Source organism: Arachis hypogaea, chromosome 17 (assembly GCF_003086295.3).
Source record: "Arachis hypogaea cultivar Tifrunner chromosome 17, arahy.Tifrunner.gnm2.J5K5, whole genome shotgun sequence".
NCBI lineage: Eukaryota > Viridiplantae > Streptophyta > Magnoliopsida > Fabales > Fabaceae > Arachis > Arachis hypogaea.
Window position 1 is genome coordinate 8,435,613 of NC_092052.1, and position 16,567 is coordinate 8,452,179.

Here is a 16,567-nt window from a genome sequence, read left to right on the forward strand (position 1 = left end):
GAAAAGAAGGATGGTATTTCAAAATCTATATAGGTTCGAATGAATAACATGTTCTAATAGATAAATCATAATCCTAAGATGTAAGCTTATGACAGTACTGATGTAAGCATGGTCTGAGTAAATTGGTGCCATCTTCATTTTGTCCACTATAGACATTTTAACATAGAGCAATACTTGAGATGCCAAATTTCCAAGGTCCCATCCACTTTAGGTAATTTGGGTTTGTAGCTTCTATCTATTTCTTTCCAGTAGCCCACCACTTGCCAATAACTGCTGGATGCCCCTCATAATTTTTTGTTCCTGGAGTTGAGTTATCACAGATAAAGCACTGTCTTTGTGATGAAAAAAGAAAAATTTTAATAACTCCATTTATTTATTCCTTTGAGAAACTGTATTTAGATGGGCTTTCTGCTTTGCTTCTAGTATATTTTATGTTGGTCCTTGTTTTCAAGTTTGGATATGATCTTGCAAGGAAGATGATAAATGCTGTCTTTTTCCGGTCATCCTTTTTCTGTTCAAGTCGATACAAGCTCGCTTTGTCAATTGGCACATAGCAAATAGAGAAATCCAAGATTTTTCTCTCTTTTGTCCGGATTCAGATGCTTTTTGGGCTCATGAACCTGGTTTATGATAGCAAATAGGAGGAAAGAAGTATTAGAATGTGAACATGGATGTTAAGCTTTTTGACAAACCCATTGCTTAGAAGGAGGCTTTGTTCGTCGTGGTTTTGAGTCATGCTGTGTAAATACATTTAGAGATATGTATAGGAGAATCAATCAAGTACAAATCTGTAGCTTTGCTTCATTGTAAAAAATCAGAGAGTACAGCTTCAATGGATAATGCCAACAAAGTCTTTAATTGTAATTAACTTTTTTACGACTTTATTATGTGTTTATAATTTCAATGTGTTTATCTGACCACTGACAACTCCCATTTTGCAACAGCACCTTGCTTGATTTGCAATAGCTTTACCACTTTCTACCGAAACAACAGAAACAAAGAGCTTCCCATTCCTTGGGTACCTACAAACAAGAGAATCAGCATTTGTTATTATTAATAGAACCATCTATTTCCTTTATTTCCCCGCACACTGAATTACTATTGAAAACAATTCTAAAATCAACATACAACTTTTTTAGCAGCAAAATTTGGATAAAAAGAGTATAATTTTGGTGATTTAAACATCTTTTTTCTTGATTACAACTACTTTAGAACTTAAAGATAAATCATCTTTGCTTACTTTTAATATGTCACTGTAGTCATTCAATATTATGGAATGTGGCCTTCTGATATTTAAACCATTTGACATGGACTAGATAATAAGACTTTTTAAAAAAAAAAAAAAAAACTAATTCATATACGTATTGTCATTCAAGAGAAAACAAAATACAATGAAGAACATAGAAAAACTAGAAATTGATATAATACTTGTCTAAGGTTTATATATGAGTAGTTTGTTGACAAATCTCAAGTTGAATGAATGATGAATGATCACGTTTTCTTTTTCTTGGTTATGTAATGTGTATCTTTCTTTTCTTTAGCTTATTAGGTGCAGACTAAGCAAAAATTTTCACCTAACAGCAATCTTAAGACAGCATAAAAATAAATAAATAAATAAATAAAACATTGTTCTTATTTTGCTTCTTTACGTTAACCAAAGAAAGGCTAAACATTCCTCATCATGTAATATGAAAAAAATTGACAGTCGGATTTCTTCTATGAAAATGTCCTCAATAATATAATCAAGGAGTTTAAAAAGAATTACTAGATCACAATCATATGTTCATCAATTCATTTATGCTCTGATACATTATTTACATCAATCATATAATGTGATAAAATGGATCAAAAAATTCATCACCTAAACACATCATCTCCATAATTGCATTGATGGGAAAAGATTCATCTACCCTCAACTACAGATTTAGACCAAGTAAGAGACATTGAAGAAGTATTAGACTGGCGAATATCTTCAAATGTTGGGTGTGTTGAATAGCTAAAATAATTACAATACTCAGAAAAAATATCCCCAGATTTCAACTTTAGAAGCAAACAAGTATCCGCATTCTCATTCTCTGATTCTTCTCCTCCCTCATTGTTCCCTTCTAAAATACTCACAACTTGTCTCATGTTTGGTCTTGATTTTGGTTCAGGGTATGCACACAACAATCCCAACTGAAGAACCTTCTCAACTTGTTGCAGATTGAAGTCTCCTTTAGCACTTAACCTCTCATCAAGTGCATTCATTAGTTCCCCTTTAACCATTAGTCCCCACACAAACTCCACAAGAGGTGGCTTACCTTCATCCATAGGCCTCCTTCCACACATGACCTCTAAAATCAAGATTCCAAACATGTACACATCCGTGCGAGTCGAGGCTTGTCCGGTCTTGATCACTTCTGGAGCCATGTAACCAACTGTTCCAACCAACTTTGTTGTGCTAGCAACTTGGCCATGGCTATTCATTCTTGCTAATCCAAAGTCTCCAAGCTTTCCATTCATATCCTTATCAAGTAACACATTGCTGGCTTTGATGTCCCTATGCAGAACTTGTTCTTCCCAACCTTCATGCAAATACAACACAGCAAAGGCCACACCTTTGATGATTCTTATTCTCTCTTCACAGTTCAGCATCATGCTCTCATCACAAAACACTCTCTTATCCATGTATTCATAAACTAACAAGAAATTTCCCATGTCTTTCTTGCACCATCCTCTCAGAGCAACCAAGTTTCTCTGCTTCAATCTTCCAAGGCTTGAAATTTCTGCTAGGAACTCTCTCACGCCGTCATTCTCTTGTGATATTCGCTTCACTGCCACCTCTGCGCCGCCTCTTAGAACACCCTTGCATTTGATAAGACATTCAAGTCTCAAGGATTCTATATTATAGCTAAACAGAACAACTTCACTTTAGTTCACCTTAATTAATTATCATCCATTTCCAAAATACTAAACTTCTTCACATAATAAATTTCATCTTCTTTGATAAAATTCAACAAATAAAGCACTAGTTTTCGCTGTTTCTAAATTACAATAGTAGGATCTAAGATTCTGAGGCTTGCATTGCAAATTCCGCACCAAACGCATAATCAGTTCATCACCGCGAATCAACAATTACGAACATACGAAGCGTATTAAGCTAACATGAAAAAAAAAAAAAAACAAAAACAGAACTCTACTTCACACACTATTGCATTTAGCATTTATCAACGTAAATGGAAGAATAAGGAAAAAATAAAAATTAAATTAAATTACCTGAAGAGCCTTAAAATGAGAGAATCAGAACTCAAATCTTGTATCAGCTGCAGATTTCGAAGAAGCCTTGTTCTTACTCAACCGAAATATCCTCTCGTCTCTCTTCTGAATCACACTCACGTTCGTAATTGGTAACTGGTAAGGTTTTGTGTGATTAATCGTAATGAATGGAATACAATACTTACCATTCCACATTTCCTGGTGACTGCTTGTGCTTCGGTTCAAGGGTGTCGGAAGAGTATCCGTATGGATTGTGCGTTACAGCCACACCAGGATTCACCTGTGTTGATTTGCTTGAAATAGGTCTATGTATGTTCCTATGGCTCCAGAGAAACATCTTCCACCAGAGTCTCTTACTTCCAGAAGGAAGAACATGGCTTGAGAAATGCCTTCTCAACATAACTCTATCAGCACTGCAGTGAGTCATCACAGACCTGGGGCTTTCAAGATTAGCAGCCACTTTACCTGCTGTAAGTTCCTGTAAATTCTCGAAAGATTGCGACTTTGAATCTGGGAATTGATGAATTGTATTACCGAGAACATCCCTTCTTTCCACGTTTGAGCATGATCGAGTGAGTTTGGGAGAATCCCAGGACGCTGCAAATTATTTCACCATTTCACCGTTAGGCTTGAATTTGGGCTTGGGCAGGATAAAGGGTTAGGGTTAGAATTTTTTTTTAATAAGAATTTTTTTTTTGGTGACTTTTTTTTTAATAAGGATTTAATTGTATTTTTAAATTATTAGAGATTTAAATATTTGTAAAATAAAAAATTAAGGATATATTTGTCTTTTTATAAAAAATTTAAATATAATTCGATTTATATTGTGTAAATTGATCAGAATAAACCGAATCTAATAATTATAATACAGACAATTATGTTTATTATTTTTTTAATAAACCGATTTTATTCTGAATTATTAAAAAATAACTTATTAACCGGTTTAATAAAAATGTCCAATCATATTTTGCCACGTATGAATGTCTTTAAAAAAAGACATTTTTTGTGACTTTATGTAAGTGGTCTCCTATAAGAATTGGATCAAATTGGTTAATTTAATCCAAAATTCAATAAACCAGTGATCCAACTGGTTGGGTTTAGCATTTAGGCCGGACCATAATTAATTCGGTCAAACAACAGTCAAATTCGTTGAAAACAAGAAGGTTTGATATGAATTGATTCAAATAAATAAATCGATGCATTTATAAAGTACCGGTGTATTGAATCGCAGCAAACTTTCTTTATGAAATAATTCAAAAATCAGGATTCAAACTAGGATTTATCCAACTCTTCCCCGGGTCAGAGTTGTTTCTGTCATATTTGGCATAGTTGTAAGAACCGGATTAGACCAGCTGGTTCGACCAAAAAATTGATGAATCAGTTATTTGACCGGTCCAGTTGAATAAATCGATCGCATAAGAAACAAAACCGGAGAGAACCGTTTGAACCGCCCGGTTTGGATTAAAACCAGCAAACCGGCGATTTTGTGAAACCCGGCTGGTTCGGAAATCTCTCCTTTTTTTTTTCTTTTCTTACCGAAAACGCTGTCGTTTGTTTCTTTAAAAAAAAAATAGAGAAAAAGCCCTAACCCTGCCTAAACGGCTACCCCAATCCCCAGTGACCCCTGGACCTGGAGGCTGGAGCTCTAGAAGCCTCTCTTCCTCACCTCATCACACCAACAATCTCGAGTCTCAACTTCTCGAGTCTCTTCCTCCCCTCATCACACCAACACTCTCTTCCTCGCAGTCTCTCTTAGTCTCGAAGACTCTCTTCCTCTGCTTCGTCTCGCCGGCTTCACAGTGTGTCCGAGTACGTCGGGTTCGTGGCTCCGCGTCTCTCGTCATTGTCGTCGCGTCTCCTGCGTCGCTGCTGTGGTGCTACCTCTCCGTCGCGTCTCCTCCGTCGCTGCTGCGGTGCTGTCTCTCCGTCGCCGGAATCTGCCTCATCCAGGTTGGTCTCCAAACTGTGAAATATGTTCTCTGTTTTTTTTTTAGTTATTTAGTTGGATTTTAATTTGATGAAGGGAGTGAATAACTGATAGGTTAATGGCAGATTGTTGATTATGTATATATTGTTGAGTCATACTTGTTATATTGTTGAACTAGTTAATGGCAGATTGTTGATTTTTTTTTCTGATTCCTAGTGGGTATAATTTTTTTTGTTGATGTAACATTGCTGTGCCAGAATCTGTCTCATCCAGATTGGTCTGCAAACTAGATTTTAATTTGTTGAAGGGAGTGAATAACTGATAGGTTAATGGCAGATTGTTGATCATGTATATATTGTTGAGTTATAACTTGTTATATTGTTGAACTAGTTAATGGTAGATTGTTGATTTTTTTGTTGATGGTGATGCCTTTAATAATAATGTTGCTGCATAGTGTTGGAAAATTTATCGTTAGTTTTGAAATTAGAAAAAAGAATCAATAGTATAATGTGATTTTGAAAGGCTTTTAAGACTTTAATTTGAATAATGTGACCATATATATGAACTAAAACTATATGACAAGGATAGGATTATTATTATTATTACCTGCTATAAGTTGGATGAACATGCCATGATGGTGAATTCAGGAGTGATTGAATATTGTCCGAGAACATTAATTCAATTATAGTAGTACAACTAATTTTAAAGATTATTATTTTTATTATGTCAAATTAAGATTCTATTGATGATATGTATTTTAAATTTTTCAAATTTTTGACTATTTTATATTTTTTATTTATGTGGGACTAGTTTTATCGGTTTAACCAGTAATTTATCGGTTGAATCAGTAAACCAGTAAATCAGTAGTCTAATCGGTTTGATTACTGGTTCGGTTCTTACAACTATGATATTTGGTACTAATAATTATATATTATCTAAAAATATTTGTTAAATTATAAATATATATATTTTACAATAATATTGTATTTACTCAATTTGATTATTTAAAAATTAATTCTATTATAATTTTATCTATTTATTTAATTATTATCAAATCAAATAATTTGATTAGTTAGATACGGGTTGAATGATTAACCTAATAATGACTTAACCAAGTCAATTGCGGATTTAGTTTTTATAACTATGCTCCCATTGATAACATGATCCAACAATTTTGTGTTTTTCTCTTCCTTTTTGTACAATGCTCATCCAATACCAATACTTTGCCAGAAAAAGAAAACCACGTTTCAAAATTGACAACGGGCCTCCACATGGGCTGTCCAGCTAGCTAGGCCTGGATTAGAGCATCATCCCTTTTCACTTCTTACCCGACGTTGTAAAGTAACCTTCCTCTCCAACCAGGTAATTTTCTTCCTCTCAATTCGTTCCTTTTCTTCGTTTTGGTTTCTTTGTTTGATTCTTCTTCTCATTCACGCTGTCGATTAATGATTTCTTTGTCTATTGCTTTGATTCTCTTAATTCTTAAAGGTTGTTATAGTGCTTTTGTAGATTAACATCAGATTCTTAAATTGTGTGTTTTCAGTAACCCTAGAAGAATTGGAGTTCAAAGGTGACCCATAAATTCAACCCAACAAATATATAAATTTAATTATATTTTATCTTATCTTATTTTTAGTTATTTTTATTTTATCTTTATTTATTTTTATCTTTTTTAGACCAAATACTCTGAATATTAATATATATTTAGTTTTACTTTCATAATATAATTCAATTCAATCTAATTAAAAAATACAAAATATAATATTCTTCTTCTCTTCTTTTGTTATTTTTTCACAATTTTATCAGGTGTCATGGAACCATCACCATCAATGCGATACAATCTGCGATCTCGTGGTCGTATAATCGGCAACCGCCTCTTGAGGTTACGCCGAGGAGTTCCAGTCTATAATAGCTCCGCAAAACATCATCACCAGTCTTGGTTGTTACTTATTACAAGCTTCATGCTTTCTCTTCTAATTATTATTTGTTTACTTAATTATGATTCCTGGCAAATTAGTGACATATATATTTTTTTTCCTTTATGTTTTTCCTTCACAAATCAATTTTGCTTGCAATCAAAGTCAAAAGCCTTGTAATCCCTCCGTTAATAAAGTGTTAGTAAACTTGAGTCCCTTTTTTCCCTCCAATTATGATTTGATATATATATTAATACTTTTTGTTGCAAATAAATCTTGTTTGAAACCAAAGACGAAAGCCTTGTGGACCCTCAATACTTAGAGGCACTGATGACGAACTAGGGTTAGTCAAACTTAAATTCGTTTTTTGTAATAATAATTTATATCAGTTTATATATATTTCTCTCTCTCTCACAAATCCATTTATATATTTGTCCCTGGCAAATCCATTTTGTTTGAAGAAATCAAAGGCCACATCATTGTAAGATTAGAAAAGAGTAAGTGCACTTGAACTCTCTTTTTATTTATTTTTGTTTCACAAATGATATGTTTTGCAGTATAACAATTTGTTATTTACCCCTCATTTTTTTTTCTAAAAATTCGGAACTCCTACAGAAAACGGAGACAAAGTAGATTATGTTTTATGGAGAAGTATCGACCTTATCCATTTGTGGCAATGCAACACTACAACAGAATGCTAAAAGAGGTTAATTAACTTCACTGTCATTGTCTGTTGGTTTTCTTTAGTTATGTTACTTTTATGTCAGAAAAAATTCGTTGCTGTTATTTGTTATTTAGGGAGAACAAGACTAAGTTGGTTAATGTTACGTTTGTCCAAGGATGTTTTGGACTTCCAATGGTCCATAAAAACTTTTCAAAATGATTAAAATATCTATATATCCTTATTCAATGTGATATTAAATTTCTCAATTGTCAACCTTTTTCATCTCTTCTTTCACGAACTCGGTTCTTCCCCATCCCATCAGCCCTCTCCCACCGGACCATACAATCACTTACCCGAAAACCCTGCCTTACACCACTCCATGTTTGCCACTTCTGATTAAGCTCTCACTATTATTTGTGTTGGATCTGTTGTCCTTTTTCCTCTGCCAACTGAAAGTATATCTGCATGAACTTTCGTTGTTGAACCTGCGTGAAAATCCGCAACGTAGTTGCTCTAGTAAGGGTTTTGCAAGTTAAATTCATGTGTGGTTTTGTGAAGAAAATTAGGGATTTGGGTAGGAGTGAGGGTTTGCCTAAAGGTGATGTTGATGGTGGTGAATTGGAATTTGATTTTGATTGGTGTAAGAAGGTTGTTGGGGTTTTGAAAGGTGAGGTTTTGGAAAATGAGGTTAATAGTAACGGGGAGTGTGAGGTTTATGATTTTGAGGAGGTACATGAACGGGAGAGTGCTGTGGAGATAGAGGGAATTGTGGATCTTGAGGACAATGCTGGGAAGGTGCCTTTGATGAAGAAGGCGGTGATTGCCGTAGAGGCAACGAAGAGTAATGGAAATGGAAAACTGAATGAACAAATAGTAATGGTGACTGAAGTTGTTATTAGGGCTAATTTAGAGAGTAGGTATATAATCGTCATTGTAATATTAATAGTTTTAAAGTGTTTCTATGGCCTTGCAAGTTTTCAACTATGGGTTTATTGCTATTGCTAAAAATTGCAGAATGCAATATGCAATATGAAGCCATCAAAATGTGCTTTATATAATCCTAGAATTTTACTCTTCTTGAACCGATGGTTCGCAGAGAAGTAAGCAAAAATAATCATTATGAATGTTTGATACTGTAATTCATTCACTGATTTGGGATTGAGAGCAGGGAGAGACAGGGACGTAGGCAAATTTAAAAGAAACAAGGGATAAAATGGAGTTTTCCAATGCTGTGTATTACAAGATTCCCTTTAGTTTTGTTTGTTACTTTGATTTTTAAAAAATTCTGTTGCTATTATTTGTTTTTCAGGAAGAACAGTACAAAGTTTATGATCGTGGAGATGGGATTATGACAGCTTACAAAAAAGTTGGTGTTTTTCATCAACTGCACATTTTGGGTGTGCCAAAATCTTTTGAATACATGCAGAACTCATCGGATGATGATGTTCCTGTTAAGCACTTTTATGCCCGGATCCATGAAGCACCCAAAAAGAATACTCATGTAGATTACTGTGAGCCTTTTGAAGGAGAAGGACCTCCATTGAGAGGTATCTTTTCTGATTTTTTTTTTTTACTTTACCTCCAGAATTTATCAAACCCTCTGACTTTCACTTTTTGGAGTATGTTGTAGGTTTGGATACTAGCCGAATTGTTCCCTTGTGCTGTAAATCTTGTGGTCTTGCAAATGGGAATGCTATCAAGTCAAGATCATTAGAATTGAGGTATTATTTTATTACTATCTTTTAAATCGTGTGTGTGTGTGTGACATTATAATGACTGCTCTCTTTTTATTTTGACATTGAAGCAAGCAAGCTAAAGCTGATGGAGAAGATTCGGATTCAGACTACTGGGAGTGAGAATCATTTTATGGTTTCCTTTTTTTATCATATCTATCCCATGCATATAATATGTGGTGGATGGTGTTTGATTTACTATGTTGCTTGTCTTTGTATGTTTTATGTAGTGGTTACTCGGACCCTAATGCCCCTAAAAAAGAAATCAGATCAGCATTAGCAGAATTTAGGAGAAGGCGTTGAACCTATCTTAGAAGACTTTAAGGACCAATGTCCGATCTTGAAAGCACTTCAGGGTTAACCAAAATCTCAAGTCGGCACACTCATCTTTGTCTCGATCTTTACCGGCCTTACACTTCTTGAATATTCTACTTTAATTTTTTTTTTATGTAGAATTCGACTTTTTATAGTGCGGTCTTCTTTATTTTTAGTATTGAGAATTTTCTGTTAAGACTCCATAAACAATTAATGAAAACCTCTTTTATTCATACCAGAACCACAATGATTCAAAAAAAAAAAAAAAAAACTTGATGTCCAAAAATTTTCTGCATAAGAATTGCTAAATTATCACTTGTTTAAGAATAAAAAAAGAAATCAAGACAGTTTTTTCTTTGATAAAAAAGGAGACAAATAGTGGTAATTTAGTCCGAAAAAATCAAAATTTTAATTATTCTAACTTACGTGTCTTCTAAATAAAAATTTGGAGTTAATAGTCAAATTTAGAGTTAATAATCAAAATTGTCTCTGAAAGATTATCCGATCTCAATTTTGGCCTTCAAAAGACAAAATTAATTGAAATCGTCTTCGAAAAGATACATGATTTGGTCACGTTAATCTTTCCATTAATTGGATGATGACGTGGTGAGTTAATACCACATATCACAAGATGATTGGTTGACGTGTCAGATCAGTGACACATGGCACGTCACGTGTTAGTGCCATGTGTCACTTGACATGTAAAAAAGTTATTTATAATCAAAATAGACCTTGAAAGTTCAGACGTCAGTCATTTTCATCCCTAAAATTTTAAAAATTAATCAAATTAGTCCTTATATAATTTTTTTAAAATTTTTTCTTGATAATATTAAATTTGAAATATTTTTTTATGCTACTAATTTTAATAGAAATGTAATCGACAAACAAAAAATTAGTAATTGTATCTTTTCTTCTTAAAAATTTTTCAATAAAATTCTCTCTCTCCTTTAATTCTTCTCAAAAGCTCTCTTATTCTTTTCTATTCTAAAACATTTTTCTTACATTATTACATTTTGCTGGAATATTATATATATATATATACTCAAAATTAAAATGTATGTATTTGTTAACCTAAACAAAGTTATATGCTCAAAATCAAAATTTATGTATGTTAACCTAAACAAAATTATATTACTATTTTTTTGCTATTACATCTTTTTTTTTTTTTTCATTACGGTATTAGAATTTTTTATTTTTAATATTGGAATAGTAGTGGTGTTTTTCTTAAATGTGGATTGTTGGGGTGTTATACTTAAATGTGGGATCGTTTAACTAGAGAAACAGAAATCGGTGCCAGGAATTTGTGTAGGTAGACAAATCGGTGCCAGGGATTTGTGTAGGGTACACAAATCGGTGCCACCGATTTGTGGAGGGTACACAAATCGGTGCCACCGATTTGTGTTAAAAAAAATTAAAAAATTTTAAGTACAGAAACCGGTGCCAGGGATTTGTGTACTTCCACAGTTTTGAAAAACACCAAAAATTACCATGTTAAAGTATATCACCACTTTTACTTCCATAACAAAAAAAATTAGCCACGGTATTACTTATATATAGGATGTAATGGTAGTGATATTAAAAAAAATTATATAATCTATCTCAAACATATGAAATACACAAAAATTTATTATGATCTTTGCATGTAGTATGCTTAAGAAGCAATTCGTTTAGCATATATAATAATAATAATAATAATTAAGCAACAAATTTTTAATATTTTGTAAAGTTTGAAATTGAAGCAAAATTTGTGGATCTTCTTGAATTTTGACTTTTAATATCACTACCATTACATCCTATATGTAAGTAATACCGTAATAAAAAAAATGTAGTAAAAAAAATAGTGGTATAACTTTGTTTAGGTTAACATACATAAATTTTGATTTTGAGCATATAACTTTGTTTAGGTTAACAAATACATATATTTCAAATTTGAGTATATATATATATATATATATATATATATATATATATATATATATATATATATATATATATATATTCTAGCAAAATGTAATAATGTAAGAAAAATGTTTTAGAATAGAAAAGAATAAGAGAGATTTTGAGAAGAATTAAAGAAGAGAGATAATTTTATTGAAAAATTTTTGAGAAGAAAAGATATAATTACTAATTTTTTGTTTGTCAATTACATTTCTATTAAAATTAGTAGTATCAAAAAATATTTCAAATTTAATACTATCAAGAAAAAATAAAAAAAAATTATATAAGGACTAATTTGATTAATTTTAAAAATTTTAGGGATAAAAATGACTTATATCTGAACTTTTAAGGACTATTTTGATTATAAATAATTTTTTTACATGTCGCCACGTGTCACTGATCTGACACGTGGCGTGCCAGGTGTCACTGATCTGACACGTCAACCAATCATCTTGTGACACATGGCATTAACCCACCACGTCATTATACCACGTGGCACTTAACGTGACACGTCATCATCCAACTGATGGAAGGACTCACGTGACCAAGTCGTGTATCTTTCGAGGACGATTTCGATTAATTTTATCTTTTGATGACCAAAATAAAAATGTGGGTATCTGAGAACGATTTTGACTATTAACTCTAAAAATTTAATATTTGGTTGCGATGTTGAAATATTAATCACGAATCATAGTTTTAACTTTTAATACTTGTCGGTGTAGAAAGATAATATATGTAGAAATGCAGTGTATGCTCTTTTATTGTGCCAAGTGAGTATGCTAGGGAAGATTAGTAACATTCCAAAATTTAGTTGAGATTTAGATGGGTTTGTTAAGGTAAGAAGTAAGATGGTAGCAAGTGAGTATGCTAGGAAAGATTAGCAACATTTTGAGGTTTAAGGGGAATGGTAGTGGGCCTATGTCTGTTGGGTACATGAACGGGAGAGTGCTGTGGAGATAGAGGGAATTGTGGATCTTGAGGACAATGCTGGGAAGGTGCCTTTGATGAAGAAGGCGGTGATTGCAGTAGAGGCAACAAAGAGTAATGGAAATGAAAACTGAATGAACAAACTGTAATGGTGACTGAAGTTGTTATTAGGGCTAATTTAGAGAGTAGGTATATAATCATCATTGTAATATTAATAGTTTTAAAGCATTTCTATGGCATTGCAAGTTTTCAACTATGGGTTTATTGCTATTGCTAAAAATTGCAGAATGCAAAAATGCAATATGAAACCGTCAAAATGTGCTTTATATAATCCTAGAATTTTACTCTTCTTAAACCGATGGTTCGCAGAGAAGTAAGCAAATAATCATTATGGATGTTTGATACTGTAATTCATTGACTGATTTGGGATTGAGAGCAGGGAGAGACAGGGCATGTAGGCAAATTTAAAAGAAATAAGGGATAAAATGGAGTTTTCCAATGCTGTGTATTACAAGATTTCCTTTAGTTTTGGTTGTTACTTTGATTTTTAAAAAATTCTGTTGCTATTATTTGTTTTTCAGGAAGAACAGTATAAAGTTTATGATACTAGCGATGGAATTATGACATCTTTCAAAAAAGTTAGTGATTTTCATCTACTGCACTTTTTGGGAGTGCCAAAATCTTTTGAATACATGCAGAACTCTTCGGATGATGATGTCAAGCACCCAAAAAGAATACTCATGTAGATTACTGTGAGCCTTTTGAAGGAGAAGGACCTCCATGGAAAGGTAGCTTTTCTAATTTTTTTTACTTTACCTCCAGAAATTATCAAACCCTCTGACTTTCACTTTTTGGAGTATGTTGTAGGTCTTGATATTACTTGAGTCGTTTCCTTGTGCTGTAAATTTTGTGGTCTTGCAAATGGACGTGCTATCAATTCAAGATCATCAGAATTGAGGTCTTATTTTATTACTATCTTTTAAATTGTGTGTGTATGTGACATTATAATGACTGCTCTCTATTTATTTTGACATTGAAGCAAGCAAGCTAAAGCTAATGGAGTTTAAAAAGGGGAAATTGTAATGTTGTTTTATTGTATTCAGAATGTGGTTGGTTTTGTGCTTTCTTACTGTTACTTGAGATTAGGGTTTGAAATTATGCAAATTTACTTTAGATAAAGTTCTTTCAGAGTTATTGTTCTGTGCATAGTTCATTATTGAGAGGGGGTGGTAGATTTACAAATCAATTTTCTTCTTTCTAGATACTAGAGAGGGTGCAATGTCTTTGACTATACCAGTGAACTTTATTGTAACTTGTATGTTCTTCACTCTTTTGTGTTGCTTTTGCTTATGCTGAAATGAATAGAATAGGTCTATAATCACTAGTCACTACAGATAGTGTCAACTTATGTTCTAAACAATTTTTTATGATATCTGCAGGATGATGAGAGCCACAATCACACAAAGAGAGTTTTCAAGCAAATGGTAGCAGGAGTTGTTCCCACATCAACTTTTTGTTAATCATAGTTCTGCTGTATATCACTTTTTGTTTTTCCATCCTTCATATCTTTGGGAACATTACAGTTTTAATTTGAATTTAACATTTTTTTACATGTGTTAGAGTTGGCACCGTTTAATTTAGCACTGATGAGAGGAAAATAGTTGATTGATTTACCTGTAACATTAGTGTTCTGCTTTTTTGTTTTCACGTTCTGAAGCTGAAAGTTCAATTTGATAGACAAATGGTCCGTTACATATTTGATAAAATCCGTTTGTGGGTACTTAGAAGATTAGTTTCGCGTGAGCATGACTAAACTATACTTAAAGTGAGGGAGGACTGAATTGTTAGTGAACTTATGACTTGAGTGCCAAAATTATAGTTCAACTAAGAACAAAGAGCTTGGATGAGTTTTTAAAAACAGATTTTTTTAGTTATTTTTTTTTAAAGATTTTATAGAAAAGTAAAAGTAATTTTATGTTTGGATATTTCAGATAAAAAGATTTTTTTATTTATCAATTATATTTAGGTATAATAATATAAAAGTATTTATTTATTTATTTATTTATTACATAAAAATATCTTTTTTTAAGAAAAAAAGATTTTTTTAAAAAGATGTAAATTGTAACTTCTCGACAAAAGATATTTTTTATTTTTTTAGTACTTTTATTTTTACTATTAGGAATTTGTCAAATACGTTAAAAGATAAAAAAATATCTTTTTTTTTTATTGAAAAATATCTTTTTTTTAAGATAATGGTACTCAAACATACACAAAATCAAACATTATAGTAATTCTCAGTTACACAAACTAAAGTTTGATTCAAGTACATGTGTTAAAACAAGGAGTTTTCTATGGTAGTGAAAGTATTTCTAGGACATTAGCGTTTATTTTGAGCTTTCTAACTAAAGTTTGATTCAAGTACATGTGTTAAAACAAGGAGTTTTCTATGGTAGTGAAAATATTTCTCGAACATTAGCGTTTATTTTGAGCTTTCTATGTTAGTGAAAGTATTCCAGCGTTTATTTTGAGGTATTGGGATGGAGATGGAAAGATTGAATTATTAGAAATCACTACAAAATAGAGTAGTTTCATACACTTTTGTATTGTTGTAGGTATATAGAATTTGTTTTGGTTTTTCACTATATCTTTCATTCGAGTAAACCAAGAAATAATTCATCGCCATGACTAATGAACTAACAACTAAATCAATCTAACTTAATTAATTTGTGATATGAATTAAAAATTACAAAAATGTTATTGGTACACTAAAATCAGCCACTAATGTATTTGTGAGGAGTAGATCCTCTCCATTGAAAAAAAACTGGATGGTGTCCAGTGTTTAATCTAACCATTCATTATTCTCTTTTTTATTTATTTCTAGTTCCACTTATAGAATCAAAGGTGAGAGATCACACTGTATTCTGTCAAGTATTAAAAAAACTGGAGAGGATCCATTTCCTGTATTTGTGTATAAATACATGTGTGATTTAATTTATTTTCAATGTGTATTTGTATTCGCCAATGAGTTATAGCTCAAATGACATAATCTCCCTATACTCAATTAAGAGATTGCGGGTTTGAGTCTCCTATTTTTGGTAAAAAAAAATGTGTATTTGTATTCCAACATTTTATACTGGTCGCTGATTTTAGTATACACGTAGAATAACTCTTAAAATGAAGTTGTTTAATTAATTTTTTTTATAATAAAAAGTCTTAAAAAATATGACAATGCTATTAATAAAATTCTTATCTTCTATATGGATTAAAAAAATTAATCCTAACAATTAAATTAAATAAAAAATAAAAAAAGTACAAACTAAATAAATAATATAGAGATAAAATAATTTATTTTGTAGATTAAATTAATTTTTTTTATTTTATTATTGATTACTAAATTTTTTTTTTCATCCTCAATCTCATAAATAATGTGAAAAAACTAGAAGCACATTAAGAGGGTTAAAAAAAATAAAAATAAAAAAAATCTATCTATTGAATTGGATAATATATTTATTTATTTAGACTAAAAATATTAAAACCATCCCTAATTAATAATTATACATACACTTGACTGTAAAATGAAGGATTGAAGGTGGAATAACAATTTTTACTATTTGGATTCGAGTTCGTACTCATTTATTTTTATTTAAAATAGTAGGTCAATTATAAAAAAATTCAATAAAACAACTTAATTTTAATTCATGTCACAAATTAATTTAGGTTGGTCTAGTTGTTAGTTCATTGAATATTGCAATGGATTAGTTCTTGGCTTACCCAAACTAAAGATAGATAAAAAACCAAAACAAATTTTATATAACCAAAAGCCCAGAACAATACAAAAGAGACACATTAACTGCTGCCTCGAGCAGTTCATGCTTGCTTTACCTTCTTCGGA

The 16,567-nt window shown here is 31.7% G+C and overlaps 2 protein-coding genes across 5 annotated transcripts; one reads left to right on the forward strand and one right to left on the reverse strand.

The window, feature by feature from the left end:
* Positions 1–1,778: 1,778 nt before the first annotated feature.
* Positions 1,779–5,099, reverse strand: LOC112762724 (L-type lectin-domain containing receptor kinase VII.1-like). The gene is made up of 3 exons (XM_072221663.1): positions 4,982–5,099; positions 3,441–3,852; positions 1,779–2,908 (listed from the first exon to the last, which is right to left on the reverse strand). The coding sequence occupies exons 1-3, from the start codon at positions 5,097–5,099 to the stop codon at positions 1,903–1,905; spliced, it is 1,536 nt and encodes a 511-aa protein (XP_072077764.1). The 3' UTR covers positions 1,779–1,902.
* On the forward strand, positions 4,850–10,043 carry LOC112764164 (uncharacterized). Of its 4 annotated transcripts, XM_025809702.2 has the most exons (12): positions 4,850–5,205; positions 6,413–6,544; positions 6,726–6,752; positions 6,989–7,121; positions 7,264–7,296; positions 7,391–7,441; positions 7,560–7,595; positions 7,714–7,804; positions 9,072–9,309; positions 9,393–9,483; positions 9,567–9,614; positions 9,726–10,043. In XM_025809702.2, exons 4-12 carry the CDS (start codon positions 6,994–6,996, stop codon positions 9,796–9,798), a joined length of 789 nt encoding a protein of 262 aa, XP_025665487.1. In that variant the 5' UTR covers positions 4,850–5,205; positions 6,413–6,544; positions 6,726–6,752; positions 6,989–6,993; the 3' UTR covers positions 9,799–10,043. The 4 variants fall into 4 exon arrangements, with proteins under 4 accessions (XP_025665487.1, XP_072079603.1, XP_025665489.1 ...); XM_025809704.2 differs by lacking the exon at positions 4,850–5,205 and having other exon boundaries at positions 6,409–6,544; positions 6,692–6,752; XM_072223502.1 differs by lacking the exon at positions 6,726–6,752 and having other exon boundaries at positions 4,852–5,205; positions 6,989–7,296.
* Positions 10,044–16,567: the final 6,524 nt, after the last annotated feature.